The sequence below is a fragment of the Melanotaenia boesemani genome, chromosome 21 (genome assembly GCF_017639745.1).
Source record: "Melanotaenia boesemani isolate fMelBoe1 chromosome 21, fMelBoe1.pri, whole genome shotgun sequence".
NCBI lineage: Eukaryota > Metazoa > Chordata > Actinopteri > Atheriniformes > Melanotaeniidae > Melanotaenia > Melanotaenia boesemani.
The window spans coordinates 16,572,437-16,594,157 of NC_055702.1; the positions used below are offsets into that span (position 1 = coordinate 16,572,437).

At 38.3% G+C, this 21,721-nt stretch overlaps 2 protein-coding genes across 9 annotated transcripts in view; both read right to left on the reverse strand.

The window, feature by feature from the left end:
• Positions 1–3,609, reverse strand: part of LOC121632550 (liprin-alpha-3-like) — a 28,661-nt gene extending 25,052 nt beyond the window's left edge. For 3 of the 4 annotated variants that reach the window (XM_041974143.1, XM_041974142.1, XM_041974141.1), the window contains exon 1: positions 3,387–3,604. The gene's annotated coding sequence lies outside the window, so the exon portion shown is untranslated. Of the gene's footprint in view, positions 1–3,386 lie in introns of all 4 variants that reach the window. The other variant, XM_041974144.1, reaches the window with a different exon arrangement.
• Positions 3,610–4,712: 1,103 nt separating this feature from the next.
• On the reverse strand, positions 4,713–18,789 carry si:ch211-234p6.5 (pleckstrin homology domain-containing family A member 4). Of its 5 annotated transcripts, none has more exons than XM_041974137.1 (24): positions 18,532–18,785; positions 15,017–15,086; positions 14,820–14,918; positions 14,654–14,726; positions 14,457–14,557; positions 13,309–13,427; positions 13,014–13,226; positions 12,615–12,924; positions 12,096–12,155; positions 11,695–11,805; positions 11,048–11,107; positions 10,880–10,960; positions 10,416–10,568; positions 10,132–10,230; positions 9,871–9,979; positions 8,995–9,056; positions 8,572–8,676; positions 8,417–8,507; positions 8,094–8,149; positions 7,525–7,659; positions 7,026–7,427; positions 6,654–6,775; positions 6,453–6,562; positions 4,713–6,372 (listed from the first exon to the last, which is right to left on the reverse strand). In XM_041974137.1, the coding sequence occupies exons 1-24, from the start codon at positions 18,570–18,572 to the stop codon at positions 5,204–5,206; spliced, it is 3,951 nt and encodes a 1,316-aa protein (XP_041830071.1). In that variant the 5' UTR covers positions 18,573–18,785; the 3' UTR covers positions 4,713–5,203. The 5 variants fall into 5 exon arrangements, with proteins under 5 accessions (XP_041830071.1, XP_041830070.1, XP_041830072.1 ...); XM_041974136.1 differs by having other exon boundaries at positions 11,671–11,805; positions 18,532–18,784; XM_041974138.1 differs by lacking the exon at positions 18,532–18,785 and adding an exon at positions 15,328–15,505 and having other exon boundaries at positions 11,671–11,805.
• Between the last annotated feature and the right edge of the window lie 2,932 nt (positions 18,790–21,721).

The window sequence follows — 21,721 nt, forward strand, 5'->3', positions numbered from 1 at the left end:
GATTTAGTTTTCACACAGGTTTTACATATCAGTGAGTAGAGATTTGACTTTTTTTTCTTTTCAATAGTCAGGTTTATTATGTCACCTTAATTCTGCCAATGAAACATGATTCCAGTGGTCATGTTTTATTTTCTTTTGTCACAAAACATTACCACCATTTCTTGTTGTTACTAGTTGAGGGTAGAAAATGGGGAAAAAAAACTGTGAAGTCACAATAATTCCCCAAAGAGGCTGCAGAGAGGCTGAAATGTGCTGAGATTTTAGATTGCACAGGAATGTGTTTAAAGCATTTCATTACTGATAAGCAGAGCAGGTGATGTATTTCCACTTGCTGATGTAACTCCTCTTTACACAAGTGTGAGAGTGTGTCTATGAAAGGGCTACAAGTGTAACTAAGAATGCATATGTACGTGGAAAACTGTAGCTTTTAATTGGCAGGCATTCGGGACCAAAACTGAAGAAACTGCCAACTGGTAATTGGGTGTCTGAAACCCAGTGCTGGTTAGCTAGCTAAAACATTTAGCATGCTTGTTGTTTTTCCCAATAAAAACCACCATTACATCATTTCCTGCTTCGCTGATGGATGATTACTGATGCAAGACTAAACTGGCACTGACTGGCATTTCTTAAATTACAGAAAGACATAGATATAACAGCTTGGCATTTTTCGGCCATGTGGATGGCTGGATACACAACTGCCACAGCATCATCAGCATCAAGAGTGGTAGGGTAGATAAAGAAATGTTAGAAATTTAGCCATAGTTTTAGAGGCTTTAGAGTGGAAGACTATCTCTTTGTGGCAGATCATCTCTTAGTTTCAAATACTCTCATGGGAGATACCTGAATGAATGAGACCATAGCTAAAAGTTTTGCTTAGAGGTGATATGCCTAATGGTGTTAATAGTAAAGTCTTGTTTGTTATGACTGTGCTGATTCATTTAAAGGGATTCCACTTTTTTATCATAAAAATCTAAAGATTTCCATCTAAACCTACTTAAACTGAAAGAAAGGTTTGTATTGAGTGGGCATGTATATAGAGTAAACCATGTAGTGATAGTGCCACTGCCGCAAGTAAGTGACTCAGGTTTGCATGTGGCCTTTACAAGCCTCTTTAGGACTATTCTGTTAAGCACCTCCAATATTTTAGACTCATGTAGACAAAAGATGACCAGGATAGCTAGCAGCTTTTAAGCACTACATTATAATCCTGAAATTAATTTAAGCTAATAAAGCATGATGAAACGCACTGAAACGTCTCTAAAGTTTAACATGGCCCGCACACACACACACACACAAACTTTTAAGCTTGGAGTAAATTTAAATTTTACTTATTTTCAGCTGCATGAGCACTTTAACAGCTCACACACACTTTCCAGTATTCTCACTGTCACATGATGAGTCTGCTCCAGAACAACAAAGCTGATTCACAAAGCGATTGTGTCGCCTGCAATTTGACTAAAGTGTCAACTGTGAGGTCACTGGGCCTTAGGACCTATGAGTTAATGAACATGTTCAAAAGAGGGATAGATAACTGGACAACAACAGAAATGATCATGCCATAATATTACTGCTTTGGGAGACACAGTAAGCCATTTTTCTTTGTGTTGCCCATGCAGCTAAAAGTCTGAGCTGGTGATGATACTTTGCTATAATTGATAACTTTTCAATCATGTTCATTTGGGTCAGTGATGCGATGGATGTGCTCATATGACACTGTCACTATACTGAAAATTACAAAACGAGCTTACTTTTGTGTGTGTGCTCACACTTGTGCCAACACCATCATCATCACCATATCATCATCGTCGTCATCATCATCATCATGACACTAAATCCTGCACATAACTGCTCTTAATGGTCCAGACTGACTTTACACAAGGCCTCATGTGGTTGCAATAGATGGCGAATTAGCACTGGACAAGTAGATCGTGCTACAAAATATCGCATGTGTAAAAAAATAAAATAAGAAAGAAAGAAAGAAAGAAAGAAAGAAAGAAAGAAAGAAAGAAAGAAAGAAAGAAAGAAAGAAAGAAAAATGAATACAAGACAGAAAAAAACGGTCAGAGGAAATGATCCAGTATCTGTTTTTTTTTTTTTTTTTAAGTATGCCTGTGTGTGTTCTTTTGGGAGAGAGAGTTGCAAAAACAGCACTCATCCAGCACTCACTGGGGCGGGGAACAGGTTTTTGCAGGCTCCAACAACTGAGAAGCTGGTGAGTTGAGGGTCCTTAGGATGTGAAGTCGCCTTTACAGAAGGAATGCGTATGCATGGGATCCGTTTATGCCATTTCAACTAAAGCAGAACGATTATCCCCCCCCCACACACACACACACGTATTGTACCGCGAAACAGTACCACAAAAAGCGAGAGAGGGGAAAAACTCATAATTTGAATCGATAAGTGATTGTCGACAGCTGGACTAAACTCGTTAATAACTGTTATTTATCCACACTGCTAACGGGAAAATGACGACGCTCTACAGACGACAGTAGGATTAATCTGTGGCTATACCTCTATGTATGAATGTATAGAGAAAAGACCATTAGGTGATAAGCGCGCGAGCGTCGCTCTACATTCTTCAAGTAGAAATATTGGTATAGTGTGTTGGAGGGATATCCGGATTGTCCCTTTGTGTTGCAATTACAGTTAGAAGGAAGTAGAAAGGATCCAGTGATGTCCAGCACTAATCACTCTGGAAAGCATCATGTACGGAGGATGGCTCCGACATGGACTCATCGCACATTTTAAGACTCGTCTTTTTCTTCGCCACACATTATAATTAAAAGAAACCCCGCTTCGTGACAACACGGATTGGGTGGTTTGACTACAAAGCTCCCAGTGGCAAAAAGCTTACTTGCAGCAATGGTTAATTACAAGCAACACATTCTAGTAGGCCAATATGCAGTGGCATCTTATAATGATCTTATGAGGACCACCCCTCGCCCTCTCTCAAGTAGCTATCATCTCACTAACTGTAGCCTATGTAAACGGGAGCGAGCAAGCGCGCCCTAAATAAATCGTGCTGTGTACTGCCAGCACACCTGTCAAAGCCTGACACATACAAAAACACCAAGCGTTGCATAGTCGCTAAAAGATGCATCGATTTTCATCATTTCCACCTGAGCATTCGAACACACACACACACTCGAATATATATAGATATACACACACACACACATAGCGCACCAACACCTCCACCCCATCGTTGACAACACAATGATAGGTATCCTACTTGTTATCATAAGCTTGCACGGGCATGCAAGCTTTTGTGAATGCATAAGTGCATGCATGCACATTTCTGTTCTGCGCCTTTCAATCTCTATTAGCTATTTTCCCTCTCAATGGAAACTGGGTTGCGATGGGGCGGTGTGAAGTTGCATCCTTACCACAGTCATCGGGGGGAGCCTGTAGTGTCCATGTTTGATCTTAAAAATCCCTTATTCGTCCATCTCCGCCGATCCTGCCTCGGTTCGCGTGCCCCCTTATCCAGAACCGGAGGAGCACAAAATATGTATTATTTCTTTTCTTCTTTAAATCTTTCTTCCACATGTAAACGGCGAGGAAAAGGGACGCAGGAAGAGACGATACGCCACCGTACCACAGACTCCCCCTCAGTCGGATTGGAAGGTAATGGGTCTTAAAGAAACATTCTCTCAGCATTCTCCGCAGCTCTGTGATTTACGCGCGCGCCATGCTCTCGCGCGCACTCACGGGCCAATCAAACACCTGATTAATTATACAGCTTGTATGTATATCAGAAAGGAAAGCAGACTAAATGGTGCAAGCGTTACCATAAACTTTCGCATTCTGCCATCGTTGGTTGGGACTCAGATTCACCAGACAGAAATATATGATGCAGGGTACAAGATGCATACCAATTAAGCTGTAAATAAACCACCATCATATATTTGATTGCTAAAGAAAGCTCTGGCTTAACTTAAAAAAAAGTCATATTATTGTCAAACACAGAATCCAATATCCTGACCTAGAACTGTTGAGTATGCATGTAATGCAATATTACATAAAACAAATATATGCAAAAAGTACATAAATCACAAGTTCAATAGCCCTTTCCCTACTATGCAGCAAGCATGTAATATATATGCCATGAATTCACATCTAAAACACACAGTATTCTCAGGGATGCTTCTGCAGCACCATGGGGAATGCATTTAAAATCTTTTAAATCATGCCTAGATTTGCTGAAAATAAATGTTACGGCATCTAATTGTATTGCATTTATGGAAAGAGACATTCACATAAAATAAACAAACTGCTGTGCCAAAGCTGCCTTCCACAGAATAACAAACCATGGGTCCAAACGTTAAATGCATTCTCACTGCTAATAATATGCATGCTGATATAGCTATCACATTTGCAAGGAGATCAGTAGGTCTCCCCTGTGTGTCTAAGTCTGCACGTGTGTGTGTGTGTGTGTGTGTGTGTGTGTGTGTGTGTGTCTCAGTAAACATAAGGTGGTGCTGTCTTTAAGAGAGAGAGCCTGGGAAGGGGTGATGTAATGTGTTCTCAGACAATGATGTCATCGCATGAGACACAGCAAGGATTTAAAGTGACAAAGGCAGTTTCAGCAGCTCCATGTAATTCTGCATCATGTCTTTTCAGAGCAGCAACTGAGCACTCAGGGGGACCCTTATTGGGGGGGGGGGGGGGGGCATAAATGTAATTCTTGCACATTTACTGTAAAGCAGTCCTGACCATGATGTAGCACACAGTTTATTAATCAGGATGTCTGAGATACAAAACACATGTTGTTACAGTGGTAATAACAGGCTTATGCAGTCAACTCAAAGCAGCTAATATTTGTACTTCCTGTGTTATGTTAGATGAATATGTTAAAAGGAATGAAAATGTTAACCTTAAACATTAGGCATTTATTCAACAGCACCTGCACATACAGTATTTGGTGTGTACTATCAACTTCAAGAAGCTTTGTTCTGTTTTTTTCTTGTGAGACATTAAGACTTTCCATCAATGTCCATCCATATATTCTGAAAAATGGATAATTTCAAGTTTGCAAACAATTATGTCTTATTGTGATGCTGTATGTTCCCATAATATAATTTTTAGCTCAAGTTAGGCTTAAACGTCTTCAGACAGCACTTTCTAGTAATTATTTAACCATGTTCTTGGCCGTTCAACATGAATTCCCTTAAGCTTGTTGAGCCACCAGTGGTTTCTACCTCTACAGACTCGTCCTTAATACTGTTACCCTTGGCTTCCCAAAAGATGCACTCCGAATCACACCTCCACCCTCATGCACAGAGCTGGGCAGACTGATGGAGTGTCCGGTGTCTCGTTCTTGCTTGTTCTCATTATTCTCTTTACTTAAACTTGTACATTTTTTCAATTCTTTAGCTCCTTCTTGGTCCTCTTTCTTGTCTTCTGACTCCTTAATCCCACTATGCTTCTCTTTTGTCTTTGTGCAGTCGTCCAAATCTTGATCAGATCCATTGTCCTGGACACAAAGTCCAGGGACAGACTCAATAATTGTCAGCTGACTTTCTTGCCCTGAGTTGTCGTCAGATTGTTGTGGAGTTGTATTTTCATGAACACATGCCGGATTAGCTGAAATCTTAAATGCTGCGTTGTTTTTATTTTTAATTGTTGAGTGTTGGATGTTCTTATCAGATGTCAAACCATTTTCCTCTGATGGCAAATTCTGACTGGAAGCCTTATTGTCTTGGTCAGGTGGTGTTGCATCATTACTGGCTGGCAATGATTCTGTGATTAACAACTCTTCTTCCTCTTCAGGTTTAGATGATGTTTGAATATCATTCTTTGTTATGTCTGAATCTGAGATACTGATGTCACATGCTATCTTGTAGAACAGTGAATGATTTTCTTTCATTTTCTCTAAACTCTCACTCACCGTTGAAGACATTTCATTGGAATCAGTAATGCCATCAGAGTGAGATGGCTGGTTGTCATCATCTGCTTTCTCCTCATTGGAAAGTGTCTCAAAGGCAGGAATCTGTAAAGGTATGAACTCTTGCCACTGGTTGGTAGAGAGAAACCATTTAGCTCTCAGATCAGAGGCCTTGAAATTATTTTCATCATCATCAGTGTGTTCTTCAAACTTCTTCTGCTCCTCATTATTACAACCTATAAATCCAGCTTCTCCCTCTCTCTGATAGACAGTCATGGATGAGACATGACTTGGTGAAGCTGGGAGCTTGGTTTTTGTCTTGGCAACCTTTACACTTCCACAGCGTTGTGTTTTGTTCTCAGACTTGGCCTGACTTTTTGATTTGTTAACATGTTGACGTTCTTCATCCTGAAATGTTGGACTTGAAAGCTGAAGTCCTTCAGAACTACATATGTTATCCCCACAACTTTCATAGCCATCAAGGCCTGAAAATGGAAAATAAGGCAGAATTAGTTGGTTATGTAACTCTTAACTTATTCATTTTGTGTAAATTTTATGTCAGTACCTGCTTTTATTCTATGTTTTCTGCCAGTATCAGGGGACAACTGGTGAGCCTCCGTCCCTTGTCCCCTGACTGGGTGTTGATTGGCTGCCATAACATTCTCTCTGGCTGCGCTGATAAATAGACAATAGCCAATTTATATACAGTTTCATCAATGTACAGCACATATACCCCCAATTACATTATTACACAAAATAATCCCACCTCCGCATGACTCTTTCTCGTATTCGTTCCACTCGCCGGAGTTTGGCATCTCGTTGCTCAGGGTTCAGACTTGAGTCATTATCCATGACAGGTGTCAGAGGGGCAGACGGCTGTTCCTCTGCCTGTTCAAATGATATCAGCTATCATCAAAACATTTATTTATTTATTTATTTTACAAAAAAATTTAATTTTTAACAAATATACATCCAAACAAAAGAAGTGGGTAAATCCAATGTCTGTTAAAAATAAGGGTAAAGTCAGATGAAACTATTGTTGTAATATACACTAAAGCATATATGATACAGGATGTTTTTTTTTTTAATTAACCATAAATAATCTTATAGCATTTTTGGTTATTTTGTTCAGTCTTACCCTGGCATCGAAGGTGTCCCTTCTACTTCCTGAACCTGTAAGGTCTTGGTTGCATGAAGCTTCTGTTCCCTCAGCTCTGCTCACTTCTGAATGTGCCTCTATCTTTGAGGCCCTGGATCCGGCTTGATACTGCTGTCTGCTTGTCCTTTTAACAGGCCTATCCTGGTGCATCTCAGCAGATGATCGGTTTGGATCTGGGCTCTCCAACAGCAACCGTCTTGGAGGTTTGTTCAGCAGTGTTTTTCTCTGCTCAGCCAATTTCAGCTGCATCTCGGGTGGGATCTGCTCAGGCAGTGGTGTGTCAAGCTCAGCTGGGGGGTCCTCAACGGAAACTCTTCTGGCCACGAGTGAGGACGGCAGTACAGCTGTAACAACTCGTGTGACCCGTAAGGGAAAAGGAGCCTGAGAAATTGATTGACGGATAAATAAATGTGCATTATATAATACTCCTATATAATGCTGTGGTGACTCAATTATACTTAATAATGGTTTGTCAAACCTCCTCTCTTGTTTCTGAGCTTTGACTCTGGGCACCCTGAGCAGGTATTGGAGGCTTCTTCTTATTAGTCATCCTCTCCTGGTTCCTTTTCATCCTCTCAATCTGTTCCTCTTCACTCATCTTCATCTTCATCCTCTAGAAAAGATATAAGCTGGTTATAACAAGTGATTTTAGCGCTGTATGTCAGAAAAGTGTACATGTTCTGTATGTATGAAGCTAGAATGTGACAATAATTAAACAGATGATTATTCTGTTTGTGTTTGCATCTGATTGTACAGAAGTATAAAGCTGCTTGAATGCTATGCTTGCTTGTATGTGTACTTTATGTGACTGTGTTGGGTGACTGAAGTGAAAAATTGAGCTGCTGCTCTGAGACATGAGCCTCTGCCTCCCCCTCTCATCCAGAGCAGGCATTGCAACATGCCCTAATTGCAAGGAAAATGAGGGAATCAAAGAATTGGAATTTGGCTGCGATTGCAATAAGGGAAAATTATCTTTGACTACTCCTATATTTAGAGCATTTTGGCCCACACTGCAAGCCAGCATACGGAAATTATGACGAATCAAACCTTGGTTGGTTGGTTAGCTGTGTCTGGTGGAATCGACTTTGAACCAGATTGGGATTCTGAAGATGAGGTGAAAATAGAGAAGAGAAGTAGATAAAGGCAATGAGAGAGAGTGGGTGGAAAGAGAAAATGATTGGAAGAGAGAGTAATTGGAAATATGAGGGTGGAAGGCAAAACAAAGACACAAAGGAACACATTTTAGCCATTTGCATAAAAAATCACTCTTGATGTTAATAATATATTTGACAGGAAATATTAATATGCAATACATTGAGTAACTATTTCTGTTTGTGTTTTCTATTAGTGGTGAGTATGTTTGTGCCAACCGGATGCTTCTCTATGTGCTTTCACATTAAGGAGGTCAGGCTGGCTGTTTCCTCTTCTGTGCAGAGGTTCAACAGTGTGGTTGTAGATTCCCTGAAACACACACAGAGTTAAAACAATGGTTAACCTGACAGCAATTTATGTAAATATTTCCTACCTCATATTGTGACTCTGTCCAACTATGGCCCTCGTCCCAGCCCTGGTGGTTCTCCTGTAGCTCCAGGGGTAACGGAGGGCGAGCTGGTGGCTCTTGTTCCATATCCTGCAGGGATGATTAAAAAAAAAAAAAAAAATGTGACGCAATGACAGAACACCCACTGCATCTTTATCAGACTAATGAAAAGGCTTGCTTCCCTATAAAGGCCCCACTTTCCTATTGCTGCTTTTTAATATTGTCATTATTGGTATTATCCTTTTTTTAAATTGTTGTAAGAAATCCCCTTTGGGCTAAAATAATTAAACTACCAGTTGCCAGAAAACTTAGTAGTATCACCTTGAATGGAAAATTATTCTATGTTGGTTCACCAGCAGAGTGAACATTAGTAGCCACTAACAATAGAGGAATGAACAGGAGTTTTACCATTTGCAGCCTCTCCGTGGGAGAACCAGGAGATCCAGGATGGGGAGCTGGAGACTGAAATACTGAAGGAAAAACAGCAAACATGACAACAACAAACAATTTGTCTCCATGCATTTTTGTTTGAAGTATGTAATTAAGAGGGATCTGAAAACTTGATTCATTGTTGAAACATTATTTGGATATTCAAGATTTTAAAGCAACAATCTGTATGATGTGACAGCAGTTGAGGACTAGTTGTCTGGTAACAATGTTTTCTTGTTTAGACTCTTTTCATCGTTCATTTATTCGTGTTCAGAAACATTCCTTTTTCATTTCTTCATGTGGCATGATCTCAACCCCAAATAGAGACTGGATGTAGAACAAACCATGTACACTAGTTCTAGCCTTAAACATGACCAGTATGGAATCATGACTGGGAGAAAGAAGAACATTATGATGACTTGATATTGTGCAGGACACATCTGAAGTTGTTCATTGCTACAAGGGTCGTTTGAAGCACTTGCTTTACCACTTATTTGAGCTTTGCAGGCCTCTGGTTCTTTACTAATATTAACTGTTTGACATTTTTAAAGTCCTTTAGGTGCCTTAATGAAAGATTGATGAGATGGTGCTTGTTTTTACAGTATGTTGTTATTTGACACATTAAAGGTTCAGACAACATAGTCACTATTATGTTGGGGCTTCATCTCCTCTTCTTGACATTTATTGCTACGCTTGGTTTGCTGTTCTTCTGCCGGTTTTCTTAATTTGTTGGGGGAATACAGTGGGCCAGCTGCAGTTTTAAGGTTTGGTTTATGTCTTGTCACTGTAGGATATCTCACACAGTTAAAGAAAATATGAAGCATTGTAAGACTTTAAATAGCAGCTGATGCTTACAGTGTTGTCTCTGCAGTCCCAGCAGGAAACAGAAGTGAGCTCTGTTGACTTTTAATCCATCAAGAATGTCCTCCATCATCCACAGCTCTCTCTGAGCCTGTGACTGCTCCTGATCAGACAAAAACACACTTGTGAGGTATTAATTGGCACAAACAGGAGGTTTGGTAGATTTTTAACATTGTGCAACAGATGTAGTGCATGTGTTAACAAAGCTGTCTTTATATTATTTTAAAATACACCCAGTTTATGATCTAAAAGTACCTGTGGAAGTCCAAAGTTGCAGATGTGCTGGAGGTGTGAACGGATAACAGACAGTTCACTCTCCATTCTCTCATACTGGCTCCAAACCCGCTCCATTTCCTAAACATAAGGATGAAATGATTTGTGAATAATTGTGGTAAAAAAAAAACAAACAAAAAAAACAAACAAACTAAAAAAAACAACAACTACAGAACAATGTAATTTCTTTTTGCTTCAGTGATACATGAGGTTAAAACAAACTAGTGCCTCTCATTTGTGTGCTTTGACTCTGGGCTTTTACATACCAGTGATACATCACACATTCTGGCCCGGATTGTAACCAAATCCTCTTGTAGAAAAGCCTTCTGGGTCAGTGCTTCTTCATGAGCCCGAGGCCCCTGACTCTTCCACTCATCCACTTGTAGCCTGGACACTTCTAATGCACACTGGACACTGTCCTACATCAGCGACATAAGTTTATTACATTATTACTTCTATTTATATCATTTATTTACCAGATGATGGCATGAATTTCTCAAAATGATAAATTATAGCACTATAAGACTACAATTTTCCTTTTTTATTTTTTATTTTAATTGTCATTTACAATAATTCTGTTGTTTGAAATTGAACAAAGGCCAAAAATAAATTCTCTTTTTTTTTGTATTGTTTAAATTTTGGAAGCCAGTAAGAACTAACAAGGTATTTTAGGAACCTTATTTTTATTTATTTATAAATAATTTTTTTTTGAAAACTTGTAATTGCTAACCTTATCCATTTGAAGCTGAGCCAATTCTACAGACAGAGACTGTAGCAGCTTGTCACACCCACACAACCTCGTCAGCACAGCCTAAAGAGGGAAAGTCAAACTCATGTCCATTCAGAAAGAAAAAAAATTTTAAACCTAGAAATGCTGCACTGAACAAAAAATACTTACATCTGCATCACTTTCAAGAGGTCGGATTGGAGGCAGTTCCCTTGGGTCAGGTTTCGAAGCCTGAAAGTAACAGTGCCTTTAAAAAGTAATAATGGTCTGAGATTCCTGCATGTTTCAAGAGCTAAATTATCCCTTCAAATCATTTATTTTTTTATGTGTGGGTTAAGGTTTCAATGCTTTAATGTCCATGAAAATATGGAGCTGCACAAGCTTTTGCATGCTAATGCCAAACAGTTTCAGTCTAGTCAAGAATATGAAGTAAACAGTAACAGTAATATACTTACATATGATAATTTGTAAGTCAGCAGCTTTGTTAGTCACATGAAACATAACCATGGCAATGCTCAACAAAGACAAAACACAGTAAAGATGATTTTATTTTGACGCATGATAATAGCAAGCATAGCTTATTAGACAGAAAAAAACTGACATGGACACAAAGCAAATTAAATATAAATATAACAGAGCAGAACAGTTTAATGGAAGCTTAAAACATAAATAGCTGCTAATTCTGTTAGTGTTGAGCAACATTAAACAGACATAAAACACAACAACACCTTTGACACAGCTGTGTTACACACAAATGCCATCAGAACACAGCGTCAATCAGGGCAGGGCTGTACCATAGCTGGTGGTAGTGTACACACAGATAAATGGCTGCGGTGAGGGTGGTGGTGGTGTTGTGGGAGGTGGAGAGCATGTGTGGCTCTCGATGAGGGAGGTAAAGGGGGCAGTAAATCTGCCCCTGTAGAGTGACTCTGAAGAAAGAGACAATATGCATGTGAAAGAGAACACAGAGATATCATACTGAAGATGATGTGCTACTGCAGCATGTGTCAAATCATCTTCAGAGTTTTTTTTCTCTAAATAACCATGGACCAACACAACTATTAGACAAGGGAGTGAGACTACTTTTAAATAGCAGTAATTGTCAATAACAGTTAGATGTTTCCACTTCATGCAGTATCTGTATACTTGGTGGAGAGTCATTTGAATGCTTTAGCCTCCTGTAAATTGTTATAATGTCCATGTGTTTCCATGTAGTTACCTTCCCCAAAGGTTTTCGGCCACTTGATGTATGATGGACGGAGCCATATATGGATGCAGGCTGTCAAGAAAAAAAAAAAAAAAATGAATTTATTATTTTAAAGAAGCACTCAGCTCATATTTCAACAATAGTCTCTTTGGAGAGATCTTTCCTTGCCCATTTTTTCTTTCCAATGCCACATGTTCAAGTTTTAACTTTGTTATAAACTTCAAGTCTCAACCCCATATAGAGACTAGATGTTATAAAACTTTTAAGAACTCCCCACAGATATACAAAGCAACTGTTAAGTAGCTAATTTTACTGGGAAAAGTTAACTTTAAATTGGCTCCTGTACAGGGAATATATGACACAATAATCTTGTATAACTTTTGAAGTGAACAAATGTGACCTGGTTTATTTGTGTCATGTCTAACAGAAAATAAACCTTCTAAACATCCATTCTAGTATCCAGTAATTTGAGATAAGGTTTTTGCTTTGTGATAACTTAATAGCTATTAAAAACCAGAAGCAAGTCCTCACCTTGCTTAGGCTTTGAAATCTTTCTGTGACTGGAGTTGTAGGAGCAGATTTGAACTCCAGCTTAGGTGAGGCAGGTGTGTAGTATAAGGTCTGCGGCACCATGACTGGGTCATCGTGGGGCCGAATGTCAACCCTTCCCACGGGTGTATGTGGTCGTGATCCCAGCTGACCTCTTAAGGTTACAGAACCTGCCCCTGCTATTTCTGCTTGTGGTGGTGTGTTTTCAACATACAGAGAGTCATCCTCTTTGTACGGACCAGTAGATCTTCTTCTGCTTAAATCAGGAGGGCTCGGTGTTCTGTTTGAGGGGCTGTTAAAAACACCACAAATTAACAGAATATTTAACTATACAGTGCAGCAGTGGGATGTCTCATGCAGATGCAAAGATAATTAAACAACCTTCTGTTTCTGTAATGTGCACTTCGCCTGCTCCTCTGTTCAGAGTGTGATCTCCCCATCCTCCCACTGCTGAGATGACTCGGTTCACTCAGAGTCCTGCTGACATGCTTATGTTTATGGGGGAGACTCTCCTCTTCTGAAGGGGATTTGGGGAAGTCCATTGATTCACTGCTGCCACCTATCTGTGTAAAATCCTGATAACTTGAGCAGCGCCTGATTGAATCACAGATAAAACAAAATGGCATGCTTAGTACAGCTGTGAGCTGCTTATGAAGTTCAGCATAGAAAGTTATACCTGTTCATGGTGTTGTCTGGTTCCATTGCTGCAGACTGACTGAGGGCTCGAACCCATCCCAACATGTCCTCCTGAGTATCAGCACTAAAGAAATAGGAGCGCATGCCTTGATGCACCACCTAGTTTCACAGAGATTCAGAAAAATAGAGTTCCTTTTATTATCTTCCATAATACAGTTTTAAACTTCAGAGGTCTGCTGCACTCAAAGAAATTTATTATCACAATAAATGTTGTTGAGTTCTCAGATTTGAATTTATTTTCAAGGCTTGGGCTTGTTTACTGTCATTGTTAGAAATACTAAGTGATGCAAAATGTCAAAGCTTAATAAATATTCAGGCTGCTCAAATGAATCACACAGAAATCTGAAAAATAACATACTTGAATCTCACAGAACAGGAAAAGGCAACAGAAAGATAGCAAAGCTGTCTCAGGGAGATACTTTTCAACTTGTAATGTAAATCAGAAATGGTGGCCAACAAGTCTGTCAGAAAACAACGATTGATGCTTTTGGAAATAAGGTCTATGAACTGGTAAAGGTAAAAATAAAAAGAGCTTCTTCGATTGGATGATTAAAGATATTTTTTGGGGAAATAAGTGTGCAGATTTTTTTGAGCCAAGCACTTGCTTCAAACTGAAGTATTAGGCTGGATTGTTTTTTATTTATAATCCAAAAATGGGTTATTGAATATTTTTGAGGTAGAAAAAAAAACAAACAAAAAAAAAAAACAAAAAGTAAAATAATGATAGTAAGAAACTTCTAACTTAAAAATGATTGGAAAAATGTTAGTAGATCTCAACAGTACAATGCATTAAAGATGCCACAAAAATCATTCAGAACAAAAGTGTCCTTTGGTGGGAAAAAGCAGACCAAAATCCACCTGAATTACAACTGAGAGACTTTTTGCGGTTACAATAAAATTATATTTAGAAGGAGTAATATTTGCCAAACAAGTTTACTGGGCTCCATTTCCTTAGACACATTTCAAAACAGTAAGATAAGTAAATTGAAAGTAATCTTTCTTAAAATATAAAAGAGCTTTGCTATTCACAGAAACAGAATTTTAAACGAGTCCAAATATGCTTGCATCCTGTCTTAAACATTTGACAATATCATATGATTTACAACATTAGAAACAAGATGATGATACCTTGAAGGTGAACTTTCTGTTCTTGCATTCTCGTGGTGTGCAGAACAGGATTTTGTAGCTTGGGAGTGGGATGCTGCCCAACACTGACTCTTCTCTACTGTCTGAATAATAACAGAGAAGAAGTAAAAAGAAATAATTCTGAGCATATGAAAGCGTTTAATCCAAAGGTGGTATTGATGTTTGAACACTGATCTTACCTTTATAGTAATACAGACAGTAGTTAGAGAGAACAAACCATCTTCTTTTCCAAAGCTTCAAACCAGAGCTATCCTGAAGAAAGGTTTTACCAAACAATCTCACACACTTGGGTGCATAAAAACTATTAAATTGTTTGTTATTAAACACAGAATTAAGCTAAATTACTTTTTTGTTGAGCCATCCTCTGATGATGACTGGACAGTTGGGATCCCTTTTGGCAGCATAACATCTTTTCCCAAATGTTTGCACCTTTCCATCGCTCTCCTGGTAAAAGAGGAGGGAATTATTTTTATGCATATATTTTTATGCATTTACAGTATCACATTAAGTCATCCATGCTCAATGATGAAGAGCAAACAGACCTGCATGACAGGGAAGAAAGAGATTGTGGCCACACTGGATGCTTGGCTTACTCTGTCCTGGTCATCCATTCTAATGGCAAACATACAAATTCATTCATGTTACAATAAATAAATAAATAAATAAATAAAAGAGACAAAATATTTAAATATGAACAATATTAGTATCAATTTCGGTCTCCAATGTCAGTTTTCACAGTTTGAAATTAGAAAAAAAGTATTTAAAAAAAACTACACAACCAGTAAACAACAGCTCCAAACTGTCCTGCACATAAACTGAAGCGAAATAATTTGACAAAGTCATGAGGCCTTACCAATACACTCTGAACCAGAGCCTTTGTAGAGTCAGTCACTCCCATGAGCAGGACACCGAAGCAGCAAATGCCACATTCCTATATAGCTGAAATCTTTTCCCTGGTCAACTGTTCATTCTTTTAGACACTCGATGTTGTGCTCTCCCACTTCCAGCAAAACTCTCCCGCAATTCTATTTTGAGTCATAACAGGCCCAGTGCGCATCCCCACCATGAAACTGACAGGTGACAGCTGTGTCGCTGTGGTAGCAGGGAGGGACCGGGACTGTGTGAAAACCAATATGGCAGCAGAGGACAGGCTGGTATGAGAGGAAAGGTCTGAAATGTGTGCCAAACTGCAGAACTGCATTGTGGAGTGCTGAGAACAGAAAACCAAAAATGAAGAGCATAGTGGTGGGAAAGGAAAGCGCCTGGACAATCGTGTGGAGGTGTGGGGCTCACTGTGTCAGGGATTTCCTGTTTTCTCTGGTCATCAAGGGTTCATCAGTCTTTTATCTTTTGTTTGCTTTTGGGGTTTTTGTTGCTGTTTTTGTTTTGACAACCATTTTTAACCACAAATCACCACAATGTATATGGGGGCATGTCTATTACATGTGGTTCTGCTGACATTTCCATACCTTTCTCTTATTTTTAATAATCAACAGTCATTCATGTAAAGTAAATGCATCAGCTTTTTCATAAATTGCATTCTTCTTGTACGACCAAAGCTATATATTCTGTCTTTATGCAAAATTGCAAAATTGAATCCAATAAGATTAAAAATGTATCAATAAAATGATTGAAAACCTCAGTCTAACAATAGTGAAAGGCATATTATGCAGCATACTCCTACGTAAACTATAGCTGATGAAGGAAAATTGGCCAAGTGATTTTACTCATTTTATTTTCCATTTCCCCACTAAAACTTTTTTGTAACTCACCCCTTGTATACAGTCAGCTGATGAGAAATTACAATCCCTAAATACGGATACAGAAAGCATATAAAGAACAACAATGCACAAAATAACACATTGACACCAAAATTTTTTTTAATCACATCTTATGGCATTTTGAGCCAAAAATGTTTTTAGATATGAGTACACCTGCTAAAACCAGCCAATCAAAGCTGTTTCCATTATGTATAAAAGAGGGTTCATCGTCAGTGAAAGTATCACACTATTCTAATGATAAAATAAATAAATAACTCAACTCAACTGTCTCAACTGTTTATTTCTGCAAGTTGTTGCTGCCAGTTTCAGAGCTTCCAGGTGAGATGTTACTCATGACAAAAACAAAAAAAAAAGTTGTAAATGAAGCAGTAAAAATGAACATGTACACAGGGAATTGTGTTCCTACTGGAGCAGTACCAACATGGAACCAAAGAAAACCTGCATTTGGAAGAGAATCATTGGACATGTGGACCCACTTTCCCATTGCACTTAAGAGCCCGTTGTTAGCAGGTGTTAGTTGGGCTTTTTGACCAGGGCGTTAGGAACAACTTTGCCAGGTCAAAGGTAATTACATCATCTGTTGCCTGATTTATTGCTAAAGATTTACAATCTAACTGTGTGGCTGAGAGTGACGATTTTGGTGACATGTGACATAAATCAGAGCCATGTTATAGGATCTAAAAAATACAGCATTTCACTGACAATTTTGAGTCAGACTTTAATATAAAAGTAAAAACAATCAACAACAACAACAAAAAACCCTAGAATTATTAAATTATTATTTTCCTGTGCAATGACGTTACAATAATCCTCATGATTTCTTGGTCTTTTGTTAAATCTGTCTATTAAAAGGCTCCACATTTTTAAAACTGTTTATTTTATGTGTTTATATGAAATCTAAAACAAATACCCATCCATCCATTTCCTACATCACATAGTCCAGTTCAGGGTTACGGGGAAGCTGGAGCCTATCCCAGCAATTAGCAGGTGAGAGGCAGGTACACACTCATTGAACTGAATGACTTGGACCAGTTTCTTTAAAAGTGAATTATCCTAGAACGGTGTCATCTCTGAACTGTGTCTTTGTATAATGTATGTATGGAACAGTCTAATAGGAGAAAGATAGATAGATACCCCTAATTGATTTAAGTATATTACAACAATTAATTCACTTTCAAAATCCCCGGACAAATAAATGCAATCATTAAAATCTTAACCTTATTTGTTTAACTTACTGATCCTGATGTGCACCTGCTGCAACTTCTTTGACAAATGTTCTCAGTAAAAGTCAGTCTAAATTTAGGCTTATTGATGACCTCTTTGCAACAGCAACATAGATGAACTCAAAGATTAAAACATCATGAGAGCCATCTCACACTGAGCCCCTGGGTGACCACGAGGTATGTTAAGGTTTGGCATCCACAGTCTATGCCAGCGTTGACCACAATCCCCAACCAGTGAGACTCAGAATAAATGAGATGAAACAGTCAGCTCTTTGTCAGAGATGTGAGTGGAGGCTAACAGCTTCGTAGCCACTGGGGGTTACGTGGGTGTTATAAAATATTTGGAAAATCTCCTTCTTAATCAGTGGGGGTCTCTTGCTCGAATAGAAGAAGACTTAAAATGCTAAAGAGGGATGAAGGGGAGGACAAATGGTGGGTCTGTGTACAACACAGAGTGGGCTTTGTGATGCCGAAGGACTCTGAAGCATCATGTGAAGTTGGACAAAGAGCATGCTGAATACATTTGTGTGGAAAATAATACTTTCACTCTTAACAAAACATTTGCATGTCTTTAACATTCTTATGCCTTTTCATGAAAATAAATAAATAAAAGTAAATTTGTGACACAACGCATGAGTTCAGCTAATTTGGCTGTCTAAAGGACATGGAGTTTTTATATGCTGCAAATTTCATATTATAAAAGGCAAAAAATTAAGGCTCAGCAAACAGAATACTTGATGTGTAACTACAGTCGGGATTGACATGCTGAGCTAAATCTCCAAGTAGGCCTGTAATGTTTCCACCACGGAAAGCACATCACATCAGCTAAGCTGCTTCACAGTAACAAAAGCTTTTCCATTATGTTCAAGTTTAAGTTTAAACTTTCTGAATTAATGAGAATAACTAATGACTTAATATCTAAATTAACACATGTAACTTTAAATGAATTTTTTTAAAAAAACATCTTTTTTTTAAACAGCTAATACAGTTATGGTTTGCATACTCAAATTTACATGAGACATAAAACATAATAAAGATGCCATATTGCCGTACCTGACTATTTGTGCTCGCCTGCTGGCTGCTTTAAGCTCCATCACTTGGCAAACGTCCTCACAGCATCTCCTCAGGTTGGCTGCCCTCTTTGTGACTACTACTAAGCTTCTGTTGCCCCTAATAGTCACTACAATTTGCAACTATTCGCTTCTCCTCTTGTACTTTTGAAGCTGGCTCTCTGTTGCTGACTGTTTTACTTTGTTCTTCGTGTTTGATGGGTGCTCTACCTACGCTGGCCGGCTTTTCTATCCTCTAACAGTGCACTGTCTGTGGGCCTCTTCTGCCTTTCTCCCTCCTCTTCGTCTTTTTTTCCTCTTCAGAGTCCCTCCCTCTTCTTCTTACCCTGTCCTTGACAGCCTTTCTTTTGCTGAGTGTGGGTTGGTGACTCAAGAATTTACAATAAAACAGCTGTTTCATTCTTTAGTTTTGCCCTTTGCTTTCTTAAAAATTTCAATTAATTCTTTTATTTGTTTATTTATTTATTTAGTCACTTAAATTTTATAAGGTCTTTTGCGGGAGAGTAAGAACAGCCCAGTAAAAGAAAAAAAACAAACTAAAAGCAACTGTTACTTAGTGATAGGTACATCCAAATAAATATGCAATATACCACAAATTGATGATGGGGGCAGAGGTATGGTTTATCATGTATGAAAATTCCTTGATTAAGAAAATCTCAATAAATTGTTGAATGTAGAGTTTGAAGTTTGACAAACAGATTTGGATATTTGCCTTTTCAAATGTGACCGTTACAGGAGTAGATGATTATTTAAATCTAACCAAAAACACCTTATTCAAGCCTTTTCTGTTTATCCATATAAATATAAAAATTTGAAACCACGAACTTCTTCTGATTTTTGGTCCAGATATTTACAATCTCTGCTGGAATATAACTGTTATTGGAATAAAAGAATTATGAATTAGTTACACAAATTAAGTCATTTTGTTGATATTCTATTGGTTATAGCTCAAGTATAGGAGATGGTAATCAGCTTATGGTTAGTAAGTCAATCCTCAGCCTCTTCCCATACTTTGGTGGTTTTGGGCAGCACTCATGAGCTGTCCAATGGCCAATGCAGCTATTATACTGCCAAGAGATTGCAGCCTTTCTGCTCTGAACTTGCTTCTGACAACTTGTATGCTTGCCAGCACCTTTCATGGCAGGTCTGCCATAATTCACTCAAACATTATTCAAATAATGTTAAGTGTGTGTGAGTGGAAATGGATTAGTGTAAAATAAGCTATACTTCATTTCTTCTTGCATTCGGCCCCCGTAAATGAGAATCATCACCCCCTATCAATCAGAATAAGGGGTGATGCACATCTTTTGTACCTTTCATCAGTTCTGGCTTCCTCAGTTTACTTATGCAAAGCTTTGTAAACTTATTTATATCCATATTCTGAGGGATTTCACACAATGGTTTCTTTTTATAAAATTCATAAACTGTTGTATAAAATATTTTATTTTAAGATAATTAATCTGATTGTTGAATTATTTTTCCACCTTTTTAATCATGGAGACATAAAAATGATTTACTATATGCAAAAGAAAAAAATGCATTAAAACATCAGAAATCTTAGTGAATCCTAATTGTATAGACGTGAAAGCAAAAGACTTTTCCACTTGATTGGATTTCATTTATATCTTACACTACAATGAGTCCACATCCTGTGTTCTCTATATATTACTGTCATGATAATAAGCAATGTGCCTCCAATGCATTTGTTTTGCCTGAGGAATGCAGGAAAAATGACACACAGCTCATCCTCCTGTAAGACAACAGCTGTACACTGTATTGAGGTGAAAGGAGTGAGAACATTCAAGGCTGTGGGTCACGTATAAAACCTAAAAGCACTCAAACAGAGAGTGAGAGCTGATACTCAGCAACAGGCCACACACATATTTTGGGAGGGCTGGCATTGTTGCTCTGTATCAAAGGCATTTTAAGTGGTTTAACAAGAGCAGAAGTCACAGAAGAATGTCAGTTCTTGAATAAACAGAGGATGGCCCAATATTAAAAAGACTGCTGCTTAAATCCTGCAACCTCAACACAACAGAACATCACAGAACAATTCTGCCATTACTCTAAAGTTAATCATGCTGTCTTATAATTAGCCTCTCACTTGTTCTGACCATTTGCTTTGAACCAGGAGGGTTGCGACCTCAGATGCCAGGACGTCCTTTTCTCACAGGGGAGAAATCAGTCCGGCAGCAGATATTTATGACCACTCCCTTTTAGCATACTATACAACAGCCCGAGTGACTGACAGCTGCATGGTGACTTATCATCCCTTGTTATGCATTCATTAACTTGTGGGGTGTAAAAGCATTAGTAGATTCAAGGCGTATGGGAAATGAAGTTCTTTTTTATTATAATGGCTGCAAATATTATAAAATGGCTGCCGATATTAATCTTTATTGTTAAGATCTATTGTTTAGAAGTAAAATAGCTATCAGAAAAAAATTAGCTGCAATTGAAATTAGGTACGTAGTTGAAAAATTACATAACAAGTGAACAACCAGTTAAGATATGTTAAGTTAAGGCTCATGGGAATTTACACAAAAGGCAGTTGTAGTAATTGACCTTACTGACTGATATAAAATCATATCCATCCAACCAGTCAGTTATTCGTGGTTGGGTCCACACGGGCAGCTGAGAAATATAGTCCCTCAATTATACTATTAACCCAGGGCCCACTGCATGGTGGGGGCCCTTAAAAATCCTGGAATGAAAAGTTTTTTTTTGTTGGTGGTTTTGTGTGTGTGTGTGTGTGTGTGTGTGTATGTGTGTGTGTTCGATTTTAAAATTTCTAAATAATTAATATGATAATCAGAGACAATTTGCCTGAATGAAGGTGCAGAGAGATTGAATTTTGTGTTACAATGATGATGGATTTTCTTTTTTTTAAAAAAAATCACCCCTCTAAAATAGTGATAAAAAAGTGGTTAAAAAATGGGCTAAAAATGGTTTAGTCCACACCCGCAGTGGTTTGTTCAACTTGAGTTACACTCAGAGTGCAATGAATCAGCCAGAGCCATGAATTTCACAAAGAAAGTGAAGTCTGGGAAAGGAAGGGAGAGAGAGAGAGAGAGAGGGAAAGAGAGAGAAACATAGGGTAAGAAAATGAAATGAGGGGTAGTAGCTAATTTTTATTGGAGACAAGAGGTGAGCAGCACCACACAGTCTGAGCT